The sequence below is a fragment of the Nyctibius grandis genome, chromosome 7 (assembly GCF_013368605.1).
Source record: "Nyctibius grandis isolate bNycGra1 chromosome 7, bNycGra1.pri, whole genome shotgun sequence".
NCBI classification, from domain to species: domain Eukaryota; kingdom Metazoa; phylum Chordata; class Aves; order Nyctibiiformes; family Nyctibiidae; genus Nyctibius; species Nyctibius grandis.
In genome coordinates this window covers 8,713,897-8,727,584 of record NC_090664.1, presented here as the reverse complement: position 1 = coordinate 8,727,584, position 13,688 = coordinate 8,713,897, and the positions used below count along the sequence as shown (strand labels likewise).

The window sequence follows — 13,688 nt, the reverse complement described above, 5'->3', positions numbered from 1 at the left end:
ATGAGGAGGGAGAAGTCATCACCACCTCAGTGAGGGAAGGAGAAGGATGCTTGGTGCTGCTGCAGCTCTGCTAGTTGCAGAGGAGGTGGGAGGCAGCCTGGGAAGAGCTGGCTTCACGCTGGGACCTGAGGTGTCACCTCCCCCGGCACCACTACCACTGCCAAATGGGGGTGAGGGAGAGACCTTTCTTTTGGGTTGGCTCATATTTTGGAGTGACATTTCCCAGCAGCCAGAGGAGGGAAGGAAGGAAACCTTATTTGCCTATAAAAGGATCCCCTGCCTGTATCCCGCATGTGGCATGTGACTGGGATGATAAGCTGGGGGTGGAAATCCTATAAACCATATCCCAGGGTGGGAGGCTCTCGCTTTCTGCTTTTTCCCTCTGCCTTTGATATTGCTGACCCTCTGACAGGTCCCTGGAGCTGCTCTGAAGAAAAATACAAGGATAAGAAAGCACTCCAATCACACTGACGCAACTCAATTCCTTCAGCAAGCTATATATATTTTTATTTTATAGTCATTTGAACAGTGGAGAGTTTGGCAATAGTGACGGCCTCGGAAGTGTGCACTCTGCATTCGTCTGTGTGTGTATGTTTCAATCCCTCCTGCTTGGGTCTCCCACTCCACGTCTTGGAAGACCCACCATCATGTTTTAAACAAAGCAGCAAATTGAAATACCTCTCCCGTGGGCTCCCCAAGGGCATCATGTCTTGACAACCCCAACCTGGCAGCGCAGGGGATGTGACCCAAACTGAAGCTCTGAACTGCAAAGCTCTGAACTGCAAAGCTCTGAACTGCAAAGAACCACTGATACCTTTCAGCCAACAGCTAGCAAAGCTTTGTTAAGCTGTGGGGGTGGCCTGCACTTCTTTCTCATCATTGCTGTTTATTTCAATATTTTTTTTCTTTAGCCCTTTTCTCAGCAAAAAATTACTGAGGCCAGACCTTCAGCTGGGCATGACTTTATTGGCATAAACAGTACTCGGAAGATTTATGTTTGCTGAGGACTGTGCCTGGGCCAACAAAGACTGGAGTATTTTTTCAGTTGGGTTTCCCTCACTTAAACAGGTTGTATGATTCCTAAAGCCACTAAAGTGAGTCTTTCTGGGGTTTGTTTTCATTACATTTCTGTTATTCACCTAATATTTTCATCTTCTATGTCCAAGAATACATTTGAGTGACTATTCTGAAAGTCATCACTATTCCCGTACGATACTGGAGCATAAATAAAGCTTCTGATGGGATATTTTTTTAAAACAAAAAAGATCTGGCAGTGGGTCTAGCTCTCCCACTGAAATCAGTGAAACTGGCTTCTGATTGATGAGAAAAGGACCAACAAAACAGAGAATGCTTCTGGAAAGGACACCCTATTCTCAGTAAGTCAACCCATGCCTGTTACTTACTAGTCCATTCATGCACATAGTTGGATGAGTTGGCCAATCCATTGAGCAGCTGGTGCTCAGCCAATAAGCTCAACTGTATCTCTCAACGAAAAGCCCGAGTAACTCCCTCTGCTCATCGAGACAGGACCTCGATCCCCGGGAGCCTGAATCGGGGCGCTGTGAGGGATGAGAAGTTCAGTCCCATGTACCTTGCTGTCAGAGCTTACGGGGAAGAAGAACAGTAGAAGAAAGCAGGAACTAGCTATGCTGGTGTCCCAGCGAAGCTCAGCAAGATGGGAAAGGACATTGCAGAGCGACAGCCCTGGGCAGCTGGGGTGGCTGTTTGCCAGGCTGGACTGCTGCACTGGTTCTTTGCTGAAACAACCGAGCCGTCCTAATAAAATTCCCTGTGTAAAAAAATATATCTATAAACCGTGCCTTAGTAAGAACGATGCAGCTGCTAATGGGGCTGGATGTGGCCGAACGAAATGCTCTAACGCTCTCTAATCCAATACCGAGCCGTGACGACTTCCTCTGGAAAGAGTGACCCTACTTGAACATGTGCGCGCGTGCGTGCATACGTACATGTACACATACACGTACCTATAGCTTTATAATCCTGCTGCCAAAGGGGGAGGGCCCGGGTGGCGGGTGAGCGGGGGGGGGGAGCCCCCGCCGCTACACGATCATGAACTGGCAGACGTAGGGCAGCTGGTCTCTGCACCTCTTGTCAAACCACTTGCCGATGGCTGCCCCGGACAAGGCCGCGCAGTTTTCCAGCTTGCCGCCGTCGGGCTGGGTGGTGATTTCAGTCTCCCAGTTCTTGTAGCGGATGGGGCCGCCCGTCATGTCGACCCACTTGCCCTCTGCCGCCATGTCGTTGAGGCCTAGCCAGATCTCCGCCTCAGAGCCGATGCTCTTGCGCATGTAGTCGTAGAGGGCATCGTTCTCCTCCCCATTCTGGGGGGTGCTGAGCGTGCCGCCCTGCGAGATGCAGTTTTCGCTGGCTTCGTGGTACGTCTTGGTCTCCGAAAATGCAAGAAAGCATTTTAGGTGAATTTTGGTGCCTTTCAGGCAAACTGAGAGGTTACCACAGGAACAGAACAAAGAGACAGAAAGGGAACTGGTTTTAAAAACAGCACCCAGGAAGAGGCAGCAGCAGCAAAAGCAGCGGCCAAACTACAAACTTCATTTCTTAGGCTGTGCAGCAACTCTCAGCAGCATGGGAGAACCAGGGGCCCTCTCTCTCTCCTATGCAGGGCATGGCTGCAGGGACATGCCCTCCCCGGCTGCAAACTGTTGGGAAAAATGGACCTCGAGGTGCCCCTGTCACCCTCCTGGGCTCTGCCGCTGCTGGAGCAGAGGCACAGCGTGGTCCTCCTGCCCCTTCCCCTGGCCTTGCTCTACCCCAGCTTCTGCTATGCTTTCTCTGATGAGTTTGTTGGAGTTTGGGTTTGTGATGGGCACTGCCGCGTGTTGGAGTGTTTTGGAAAAAAGCCTGCAAATTCAATTCAATCATCTTAATTATGCAAGCATGAGAAAAATGTCTTTTTTAATAAGCTTTGATCAGAAGTGTTGTGCTTGCATAGATTGAGGTCTTCAGATGAAATTTCTACTTGCCTCTGATTTGATTGTTAATGGTAATTTTTTTTTTTTAAGCTCTAAACCCTGAGAGTGCAGGCTCCTGCAGCCAAACAATAACTAATCAGAGCCATGCATTAATATCCAAACTAATGAATGTGAGCTTAGAACTAAAGCCTTGATTGCTTGCATTCCTTTTCTTTTAAGGAGAAAATTCTCCTTAACTTGTATTTTCATCTCATTTCTGTTTCGTGTTCTACAAATTGCTTTCCTATCAATGTCGGTAGAGCTTGCATAGAATAACCGTGGAGTGTGGCTGGAAGTGGACATTTTAGGACTGTCCTCTGTATGTGTTCAATGAAGCATGGTGGGACTGACCTCCATGATGTTCCCTGGGCAATACCATGGTATGTATAAGAGACTAGGCCACCATTTCACTGGGGTTCAGACAAAAGAGTAAGCTACATTTGACTGAAGGACAGAATAATCCATTACCCATCTCTGATTCATAAAGGGAAATGAACATCTGGCTTAATGTCATAGAAATATCCACAGCTTTACAAATGGGAAGCTCTAGCACGTAAAGAGGGGGGCCATACGCTCTGCAGCTCATGTCATTAACTGCTTGAGGAGCTTCATCTGCCTGGAGGAATTGCAGCGAGCCCATGCTTTGCTTTGACCCCCCAACCTCTCTCCCTGTGATGGACTCCTTGTTGCAGGGTGCTTGGGCATCTCTTGTTAAAGAGTGTGGAGCAATTGTAGTAGCTTTATAAGCAGCTCCTCTCAGAGCAAAAGCCATGCCTTCTTTAGGGAGTCCTTTACCTGTCTGGAGTGCTTGCTTTTCCTTCAGTAGAGCAACCTCCTGAGAGATGTTGTCAATCATGGCCTTCAGGTCTTCAATCATTTTGAGGCTCACACCATCTGTTGGAAAAAACAAGGGAGGAGCATAAACATCAGCTGCATCCCCTGGGGAGGCAGCCGAAGCTGTTCCTATCATCAAAACTCCCCCTTTCTCTGCCCTTAGAGAAAGACAGATGAAAGGGATCTGCAAAGTCAATGCCTGTTCCCTTGCACATCCATGAGAGTGAGTGTTTCGTTGCTAGCCTGGTTCCACCAGCAACCCATTTTTCCCAGGCTGGGTTTCGGGGCTTTGCACCCCATGGGGCTTCATGAGGTGGTGGTCTCCCCTCGGGCTGCTGCTGCATTGCTGGGGTGGGGGGTCGCACACATGAGCATCGCAAGGTGCAGGCTCGTCCCTGGAGCCCCTGTGTAGGGCACTTGCCTGCGGTGATGCTGCACTGGGGTCAAGGTCCCAAAATGCAGGAGGGCACCATATGATGCTGCCCTTCCTGAGCAGGAGTCTTGCTGCACATGAGTGTTTTGGGGAGGACTTAAAACTGCTGCTGAATAGGATTTATTTGTTTCTTAAACTCCTCAAAAACATGCTCTCTCTCTCTATTCACAGCACACACTCCTGGCTTTCCTTAAACACCCTAACTCATTATTTTCTCTGTATGCACTCATTGCTGTGCCCCTGCGTTAGTCTGCTCTCATGGGTGTGCTGGCAGGACAGCACGTTGCTCACCAGGCTGAAGCTCAGCAGGAAGGGGCTGGAAGGGCTGCAGTACCTCCACTAGATCTGCCCCTGCACCATCAGCCACCCCATCCCTCAGCCCACCAACCAGACATCCCTCAGGCCATCACAGCTGCCTCTGCCTTCAGCATCCCCAGTGTGGGTACCCAAAAACTGGCCAGAGCTGCTCTCCTGCCGCGAGAAGATGCCTTTTTGGCCGGAGAGTTGGTTGCAGACTGCTACTAAAGCCTACACCTTACTAGGTGTGTCGCCTCTGCAACAGCTCCAACCAACTATTAATCAGTACTTGGATTTCTTCTGTCTAGGAGCAAAAGGTCCGTTGTGCCTTGGAGGTGGTGGGAGATCGGACATTGAGGTGTTTGTATTCCTTACACTATCTCTGCTGCTCCTGTTGCTTTGCCTCACCTGGCGTAAGCATCTGGTAGCCCTCATGGCGTGAAAGGAAAGGGGACAATTTGCTCACAAACACAGTAGGATGGGCTTCCTTGAGGGACAAGGAGATGGGGAGCCAAGTCACCAAGCCTGGTAAGTGGGGAAGTAGCTTGGATGCTGACCTAAACCACCAGCCCAAAGATTACATGGTGCCATGAATATCAGAAGCCAGACACATCAGGAGGAGGGCATTAAGCTGCTTTACTCATTACTCATTTAACTTTAATGGGTTCACTTAACTCTGAAGCACTAGTTATTATTTTGGTGCCTTTGATGAAAACACTTTGTGGTGTTTTCACACCACACTAATAATAAACACAAATTAATGCCTTTTTTTTTTTTTCCCACACAAGCCTGTCTTGCAGCAGAACAAATGTCCCTTAGGTTTAAGTAACATCCAAGGGCCATGGCAGGACGCTGCCAACGAGTCTTGCTGGGGCAGCTCCTTATATTGTTCCAGCTGGGTTTGCTGATGGATTCCCATGTAGAGGATCCCCGTCACCTGAGGTGGACACGTCTCCTTTGAAACTACCTAAGCGCCCTGTCCCTTTTTACCACCTAGTTTCCAAGCCCTGGGCCACAAGATGTTCCTGCAGCAGTGTGTTCACCGGGACGTCACAGGGAGAACCGGGAGTGGTTAATTTGCACTTCAGCTACAAAGCAAGTACCTCAGCTATGTCAACAAACATGGGAGTTTTCTATTCTATTGCCAGAGGTTTTTGTCCCTGCGCTGTTATTCCTCAAGGCTCACCTCCTGAAGCCCATGACCAAGGCTATTACAGCTTGGGTTTGCTGCGACCAAAGCCAGCACAGGGGTTGCCAATGCTGCCCAATGGAGCTGGAGCAGGTCCTTGTGCGGCTAACCGTGAGCAGCAGGATTAAGCATGGGCAAAGGCAAGATGAAAAGGAGACTCACAGAATGATGTGGGTCACAATAGTCTGTTGGTTTGAAAGCCTGGCCAGTAATGTGTTTGATGCTGCAAATGGGAGCTCTTGTCTGTTTTCCTTTGTTCTAATTAGATGCTGAATAAGAACTGAATCCCTCTGTACTTCATTTTGATTATTTAACTATCCCTTATATGAAATTTGGATCTATATCTGGGTTGCTTAGCTTTGCCTGGGCACGCATCATCTGGTTTGTTCCTATCTGAATTGGTTTCTGTCCCCCAGTGGGGTGAGCATTGCTCTGGTTTGCCATGTCTGGCACCAAACCTCCATGGTCACTGGTATTTCTTCTGACAGCGGGCATTTCCCTGAATGTCTGTCCTGGTTTTGGCTGGGATAGAGCTAATTTTCTTCTTAGTAGCTAGACTAGCATTGTGGTGTGCAGCATCCCGGTGTGTAGGAAGACAAGCTGTCAGGGAAAAAGACCGGCCTGGTTAAACAGAGAACTTAGGCTAGAACTTAAGGAAAAAAAAGAGAGCCTATTTGCTCTGGAAGAAGGGTCGGGTAACTTGGGAGGTCTATAGGGATGTTGCCAGGTCATGTAGGGAGAAGATTAGAAGGGCCAAAGCTCAATTAGAGCTTGATTTGGCTGCTACGGTCAAAGATAGCAAAAAAAGTTTCTACAAATACATTAACAGCAAAAGGAGGGTCAAGGAGAGCCTCCACCACTTGCTGAATGAGGAGGGTAGTGTAGTGTCAGGGGATGAGGAAAAGGCAGAGGTGCTCAATGCCTTCTTTGCCTTGGTCTTTAATGTCAGGACCAGTTGTCCTCAGGAGACTCAGCCCCCAGAGCCTGAAATTAGGGACGGGGGGCTGTGTGAACCTCCCGTAATCCAGGAGGAGATGGTTAGTGACCTACTGTGCCAATTGGACACCCACAAGGCTATGGGCCCAGATGGGATTCACCCCAGAGTAATGAAGGAACTGGCAAATGAACTTGCCAAACCACTCTCTATTATCTACCAGCAGTCCTGGTTAACTGGAGAAGTTCCAGCTGACTGGAAATTAGCAAATGTAACGCCCATCTACAAGAAGGGCCAGAAGGATGATCCAGGGAACTATAGGCCTGTCAGCCTGACCTCGGTGCCAGGCAAGGTGATGGAACAGATCATCCTGAGTGCCATTGCATGGCACATGCAGGACAATCGGGGCATCGGGGCCAGCCAACACAGATTCGTGAAAGACAGGTCCTGCTTGACCAACCTGATCTCCTTCTATGACCAAGTGACCCGCTTAGTAGATGAGGGCAGGGCTGTGGATGTAGTCTATCTAGACTTCAGTAAGGCATTCGACACTGTCTCCCACAGCATCCTCCTAGACAAACTGGCTGCCCGGGGCCTGGATGGGTGGACTCTTTGATGGGTTAAAAACTGGCTGGATGGCCGAGCCCAGAGAGTGGTGGTGAATGGGGCAAAGTCCAACTGGCAGCCGGTCACTAGCGGTGTTCCCCAGGGCTCAGTTCTGGGGCCGGTGCTGTTCAATATCTTTACAGATGATCTAGATGTAGGGATTGAGTGCACCCTCAGTAAATTTGCAGATGACACCAAGCTGGGTGGGAGTGTTGATCTGCTGGAGGGTAGGAAGGCCCTACAGAGGGATCTGGACAGGTTAGATAGATGGGCCGAGACCAACGGCATGAGGTTCAACAAGAACAAGTGCCAGTTCTTACACTTCGGCCACAAGAACCCCATGCAGCGCTACAGGCTGGGGGAAGAGTGGTTAGAGAGCGGCTCGGTGGAAAGAGACCTGGGGGTGTTGATCGACAGCCGGCTAAACATGAGCCAGCAGTGTGTCCAGGTGGCCAAGGCGGCCATTGGCATCCTGGCCTCTGTTCAGAATAGTGTAGCCAGCCAGTCTAGGGAAGTGATCGTCCCTCTGTACTCGGCACTGGTGAGGCCGCACCTTGAGTACTGTGTCCAGTTCTGGGCCCCGCACTTCAAGAAAGATGTTGAGGTGTCGGAGCGAGTCCAGAGGAGGGCGACCAAGCTGGTGAAGGGTCTGGAGGGTCTGATCTACGAGGAACGGCTGAGGGAGCTGGGGTTGTTTAGCCTGGAGAAGAGGAGGCTCAGAGGTGACCTTATTGCAGTCTACAACTACCTGAAGGGAGGTTGTAGCTGAGTGGGAATCAGCCTCTTCTCCCAGGCAACTAGCGATAGGACAAGAGGACACAGCCTTAAGCTTCGCTAGGGGAGGTTCAGGTTGGACATTAGGAAGAATTTCTTCTCAGAAAGGGTCATTAGACATTGGAACGAGCTGCCCAGGGAGGTGGTAGAGTCACCATCTCTGGATGTGTTTAAGAAAAGACTGGACATGGCACTTAGTGCCATGGTCTAGTTGACATGGTGGTGTCAGGGCAATGGTTGGACTCGATGAACCCACAGGTCTCTTCCAACCTGATTGATTCTGTATGATTCTGTGTGATTCTGTGTTTGGATTTAATATGGGATTTAGTATGAGAAGAATGTTGATAATACACTGATGTTTTTAGTTGTTGCTAGGAAATCAAGGACTTTTCAACTCCCCATGCTTTGCTAGTGCACAGGTGCACAAGAAGCTGGGAGGGAGCACAGCCAGAGCAACGGGTCCAAACTGGCCAATGGGATATTCCATATCATGCAACATCATGCTCAGTATATAGATGAGGGTTGGCCAGGAAGTCGGGCTCTGTCTTCTGGGATTGCTGTTCCAGAGTTTCTCTCCTCCAGGATCGCTAGCCAGGGATGGGATGGGCATTGGTCAGCAGGTGGTGAGCAGTTGCACTGTGCATCACTTGTTTGTATATATTATTATTATTACTATTATTACTATTATTATTATTACTACCATTATTATCATATTTTATTTCAATCATCATTAAATTGTTTTTACCTCAACCCATGAGTCTCTTTACCTTTACTTTTCTGATTCTCTCCCCCATTCCCTGTGGGGTAGGGAGGGGGAGAGTGAGTGAGTGGCTGCATGGTATTTACCTACCTGCTGGGTCAAACCTCGACAATGTCCCAGCTGGAAAAGTTGGGTCCCGTATTGCAGGCTGTCCCTGGATCAGAGGAGGGAACTGAACACACCCGCACTTTGTTTCTGCCAGTGTTCACAGGCATTTTCTGGGAAGAGTCCCAGACTCCAAGATAACATGGGAATTTTGGGCAGCCTTGGGACTGGCACCCACATCAGCCCCCACAAACTCATTTAAGCATCTGGACTCCGATGGCTGGCTCCAATTACCTTAAAAATACACGTGACAGCTACTCAAAGATGCTCCCTCCTGTGCCCCCAGCACCCCACCGTGGCTGTGACCATGGGGAGCCCCTCCAGAGCTGGCGGGTCCCCAGCCTGGACCCCTGAGCCAGAGGATACCATCACCCCAGGGCAGGGGTACCATCGTCCCCTGGGCAGGGATGCCATCGCCCACCACAGCTCCTGCCTCCCCTGGGCACCCTTCTGGTGACCACCATGGCCACTGGAGGAAGGCAAATCCCATCTGCCCCCCAAGGCCTTGGGGTTTGGGGAGAGTGTGCTGAACCCTCGCATCTGGGAAAATCACTGGGGAGTAACTTGAGGGGGGAAAAAACCCGACAGCAGGCAAAGTGAATGTTCTATCTCAGCATTTTCTAAATGCTATGGTTTGGCTTTTTCATGTTGAAACAGCACCATTTTTGTTCTGAAGCAGACCCAAATGTAAGCAATAATTACAAAAAAAAAAAGAAGAAAAAACAAAACGAAAGAAATAACAAATAAAAGGGAAAAAAAAAGAGAAAAAGCTTGCCTCAAATCATCATTTTCTTTTCTAGCATTTGTGGTTTGGCTGGGCAGATCAAAAAAAATAAATCCAGCCAAACACCCCAACCCTCCGGTGGCTTCACCCTGCCTGACCCTCCCTGGTGAAGGGCAGGGGGTGAGCCAGGATGGGGGTGCTGGGGGCCTGGGATAGGGATGGGGAGGGAATGGGATGGGACGGGGCCATCCTGCCCTCAGTCAGGGCAGGAGTGGCTGAGCCCCAGCCTCTGCGGTGGGTAGGCAGGCAGGCTTGGACGTTAGGAGGGACTGGGGACGAAGACGAGCCTCACGGGGGATTTTTAGTGCTTTCCTCCCTCTTTCCCCACCCCCTGGTGTTGGTAAAAATCAGAAAAAAGTTAACCAAGAAATGCTGGAAGTTTCCAGTGAAGGCAGGGCAGCTGACCTGCCGCGGGGCTCGATGCAGCTGGCCAAAAAATGCCAAGTTTGGGGTTTTTTTTTCTTTTCTCCAAAGAAAACTTGACCTCTCCTTTGAAAAGAAACCCCAAAGCTCTCAGGAAAAATTGCCACCAGATGTTTCAGATGGCTGGATTTTCAGAAAAAAAAATGTTGCCTCCTCCCCTCTGAAAAATGTGTTTAAACCAGAGCCCAAATTTCCTGTCAAAAAGGTGATTTTTCTCCCACCACCTGACTTTTCTACCACCACCCGATTTTTCTCTCATCCACTTGTCACCAATGGGTTACAAATAGCAGTTCCAGTGACATGCAGAGAAAAATAAGGTTTCTCTAAGAAACTAATTTCTCTCTCCTGCGACATCCAGTAAGTGCAACGTACGTATGTACCCTATACCAGCCCAAGGAGGTATTTTTTGCTCTAGAAAACGGCCGCAGACATGGAACAAGCAGCTATGCAGGGATTTCATAGAAAGATCTAATGGGAGAAAAAGGAAAAATTTCTCAAGGATGGGATCAGACGAAAATAGTCACCGGGTGAGCATAGAGAGCAGCCTGGCCAAGCAAATTCCTGGGATGCTTCTTCCTTGCTCCTCGCTTCATTCCAAGCAGCCGAGCGCCTGCCAGCAGCGGTCCAAGCCCACGCGACTGCAGTCGGACACAGCAGGCGGGCAGGATCACACGGCGGCGGGATGCAATGCAAGCCGCTTCCTTACCTGCCTTCTCCTATAATTAATGTGCATTGAATCCAAGGGAGAAAGGATGGGACAGGAGCAAAAAAAGAAGAAAAGCGGAAAAAAAACAGACCCCACAGTAGGGAAAAGAAAACTGATTTGCACTTTGTGTGCATTGCCCTCTGGTAAGCCCGAGTAGTTGGAGCTCGTGTATGGTTTGACTCGGGGCATACACTCAAGGCAAGGATTTTAAAATGAAGATCCATGTTGATATTTAATGGATTTATATATTATTTGCCTACTTCTGTCTCCAAATCTACAGCAGCAGCCTGTCATCTGCCGCTTATTTGCTTCTGAAAAATTAATGAGGAGGGGCAGTGGTCATAGAAAGGGAGATTTTAGTAGAGGAAAAGTTTGGGGTGAACCTTAGAGATGACATGGAAAATATGTTGCCCTCTGAAGTTCAGACCAAGCTGTCCCATCAGATTCATTCAAGGTAGGAACCTGCCAAAAACATTTCAGTTTCCTTGCTATTTTATGCAATCACTTCCACAGGGAGGAAAAAAATAGATTTTATGATGTTTTTAGATGCTTTTTAAAAAGTTTCATTAAAGCACTGTTAAATGCCCAAATGACTGCGGTGATGGCATCCCCCCCCAAGCCCCAGCAGGTTCCCTCGCCGTGAAGGTGCCCCCGCTCCTTACCTTTCTTGGAAGCCGCCGGTTTCTGCCGGGCTTTGCCGTTCTGCTGGCCAGAGACCTGGGCAAGGGAGAGGAGGCAGAGGAGGAGGCAGGCTGCCCGGAGCGCCATGCCGCTGCCGTCCGTGCGGCGCCGAGCAGGGACGGGACGGCTTCGCTCTGCCCTCAGACAGCCGGCTGAACACCGGCTTGAAGGAGGAATGGCTGTCCCAGAAAGCCGCCCGCTGAGCCCCGGCCAACGGCAGCCTCCCGGCCCCGGGGGGGGGCTCAGGCAGCTCTGGCCAAGGCTGAAAACATCCCAGCGGGTATGCGTTCCTTAGCACGCTGCTTGTTTTTGTTTAGAAAAAAAATAAATAAGAAGGGAATGAATGTACTGAAAGTCTGCTAAGCTAAACATAAGGCAAGGCTGTGGAACGATTTCCTACGGATTTTAGCAAAATGCCACAGGTTTGATCTCGTGTGTCAGTGATAGCAACGATGATGTGAGGTGTGAAACAGAGTTTGGGTGGCTGAGGGAACAGAGGGGGGCCAGCCTGCCCAGGCACCCCTCTGTGGGGCTGCCCACCAGGGATGCTGTGAGCACCGGCAGCGGTGGAGGCAGCACGCGGGGGCCCTGAGCCCCCTGGCCCCCTCCATGGCGTGATGCAAGGCCCTGCACGGAGATTCCTGGTTTATCCCCCTGCAAGAGGCTGCTGCGATCCCCCAGCCCAGTGCGGCTGCAGCGGGGGCAGAAGGCTTTGTTTTTCTGGAGTAGTCCTGGCTCAAAGCGGAGGACAGCTCTTAACGCCTCAAAGAACCAGCTCTACCGTGGCCTTTGCGGGGTTGTCCTGCTGTCATTGCTTCTCCATGAGAGATGACACTGGCACATCATGCCCACCTCTTCCCAGCTCTGCACAGGGTCCCATCTGGAGGACGACCTTTGCTGCGGGGACACCCATTTCCCTGCTCCCTGCGGGGACGGGAGGCAGGTGCCGGGCAGCCCTGCCTACTGCGGACAGAGCGAACACACAGCCACCCCATGAGAGCCACACGCTTTCTCCTCTCTGCCCCAGTGGTGGTTTCTCATTTGCCCTTAGACAGCCACAGTTTGAGGGCAACTTCCAACATGATACGTTTGGATCTGTGTTCCCCACCCCCCAAAAGGTGGGTGCTGTGTACAGCAGCCCTGTGGTGCACGGGGCTGTTGCTCTCACCCAGCTCCCTAATGCAGGTTGCAGGATCAGACTTTGAGCCGTGCCCATGCAGGGCTGCTTGGTGGCAGCTCCCCCGGCTGTGGGACCTGCCTGAGGCTGGGAGGCAGCAGGTGCTGACCCAGCGTTTGCTGCTGCTTTTCCTTGCACTGATGGCTGGGGACAGAGAACGGCTCTCAGCCCTGGACTTGAATCACCAGTTCTGGGGTAGTTCCAGCACAGATCACTTTCCTCGTGGTGAGTCTTATCCTCGGGGGTGAGGACAGCGGTGTTGGCCTTACTGTCCCCTACCCCTAAAACAATTTTGCAAGGACAAGGATAGTCAGTACCATGGGGCTGCCCAGCAGCAGCATCATACCAAGACCTTGGAGGCACCAAGGGTTGCTCTGTCCAGGGGAGCGAGGCTCCTTCAGCAGCAAACATATCCCCACCACCAGACCATGCGGTAGCTTCACATGCTTTTTGTTTTTCAAAACTACTTTTAGTTCTTTAAGCTAGGAAACCACACATCTCCAGAGGTTTTAACCAAACGAAGGGCTGCTTGTTGTGTTACTCTTTAAGCCTTTCCACTGCCCTGGCTGGGAGCTGGAGGTGTTTCAGCTCTGCCTCACCCCACCGGGCAGCGGGAAGGGGAGATGTCAGCCTCTATGACTGCATCTTTGTCCTGAAAGTGATCTGAAAGTGGGCTGCGTTTCACCTGGCCTGGGCAAAAGCAGGGATGAAGAAAGCTGGAAAGATGTTCAATCTGCTGCTGCAGGTGTCCTGCTAAGAAGAAAGTTGCCCTGTATTGGCCTGGCACTGGACCACCTCCCTTCCTCCTCTGGCACCCTTGCGTGTCAAAATCTACAGGTGCTCTTTGCACTTCAGAAACCTGGCATGTGCCAGGGACAATAATCCAAAGTATCTCATGGCCTCTTCTGTCAAAGCACCTGAACACTTCATCAGGCACGGCAGCTCTGAAAAGCTGGTTGATGCTTCACACCCACCGCCCTGGAGTCAGGCTGAGT

General features: G+C 50.6%; 1 protein-coding gene across 1 annotated transcript; it reads right to left on the bottom strand.

Moving 5' to 3' along the window:
• Nucleotides 1–485: 485 nt before the first annotated feature.
• Nucleotides 486–11,728, bottom strand: CLEC3B (C-type lectin domain family 3 member B). The gene is made up of 3 exons (XM_068405032.1): nucleotides 11,498–11,728; nucleotides 3,786–3,884; nucleotides 486–2,461 (listed from the first exon to the last, which is right to left on the bottom strand). The coding sequence occupies exons 1-3, from the start codon at nucleotides 11,601–11,603 to the stop codon at nucleotides 2,061–2,063; spliced, it is 606 nt and encodes a 201-aa protein (XP_068261133.1). The 5' UTR covers nucleotides 11,604–11,728; the 3' UTR covers nucleotides 486–2,060.
• Nucleotides 11,729–13,688: the final 1,960 nt, after the last annotated feature.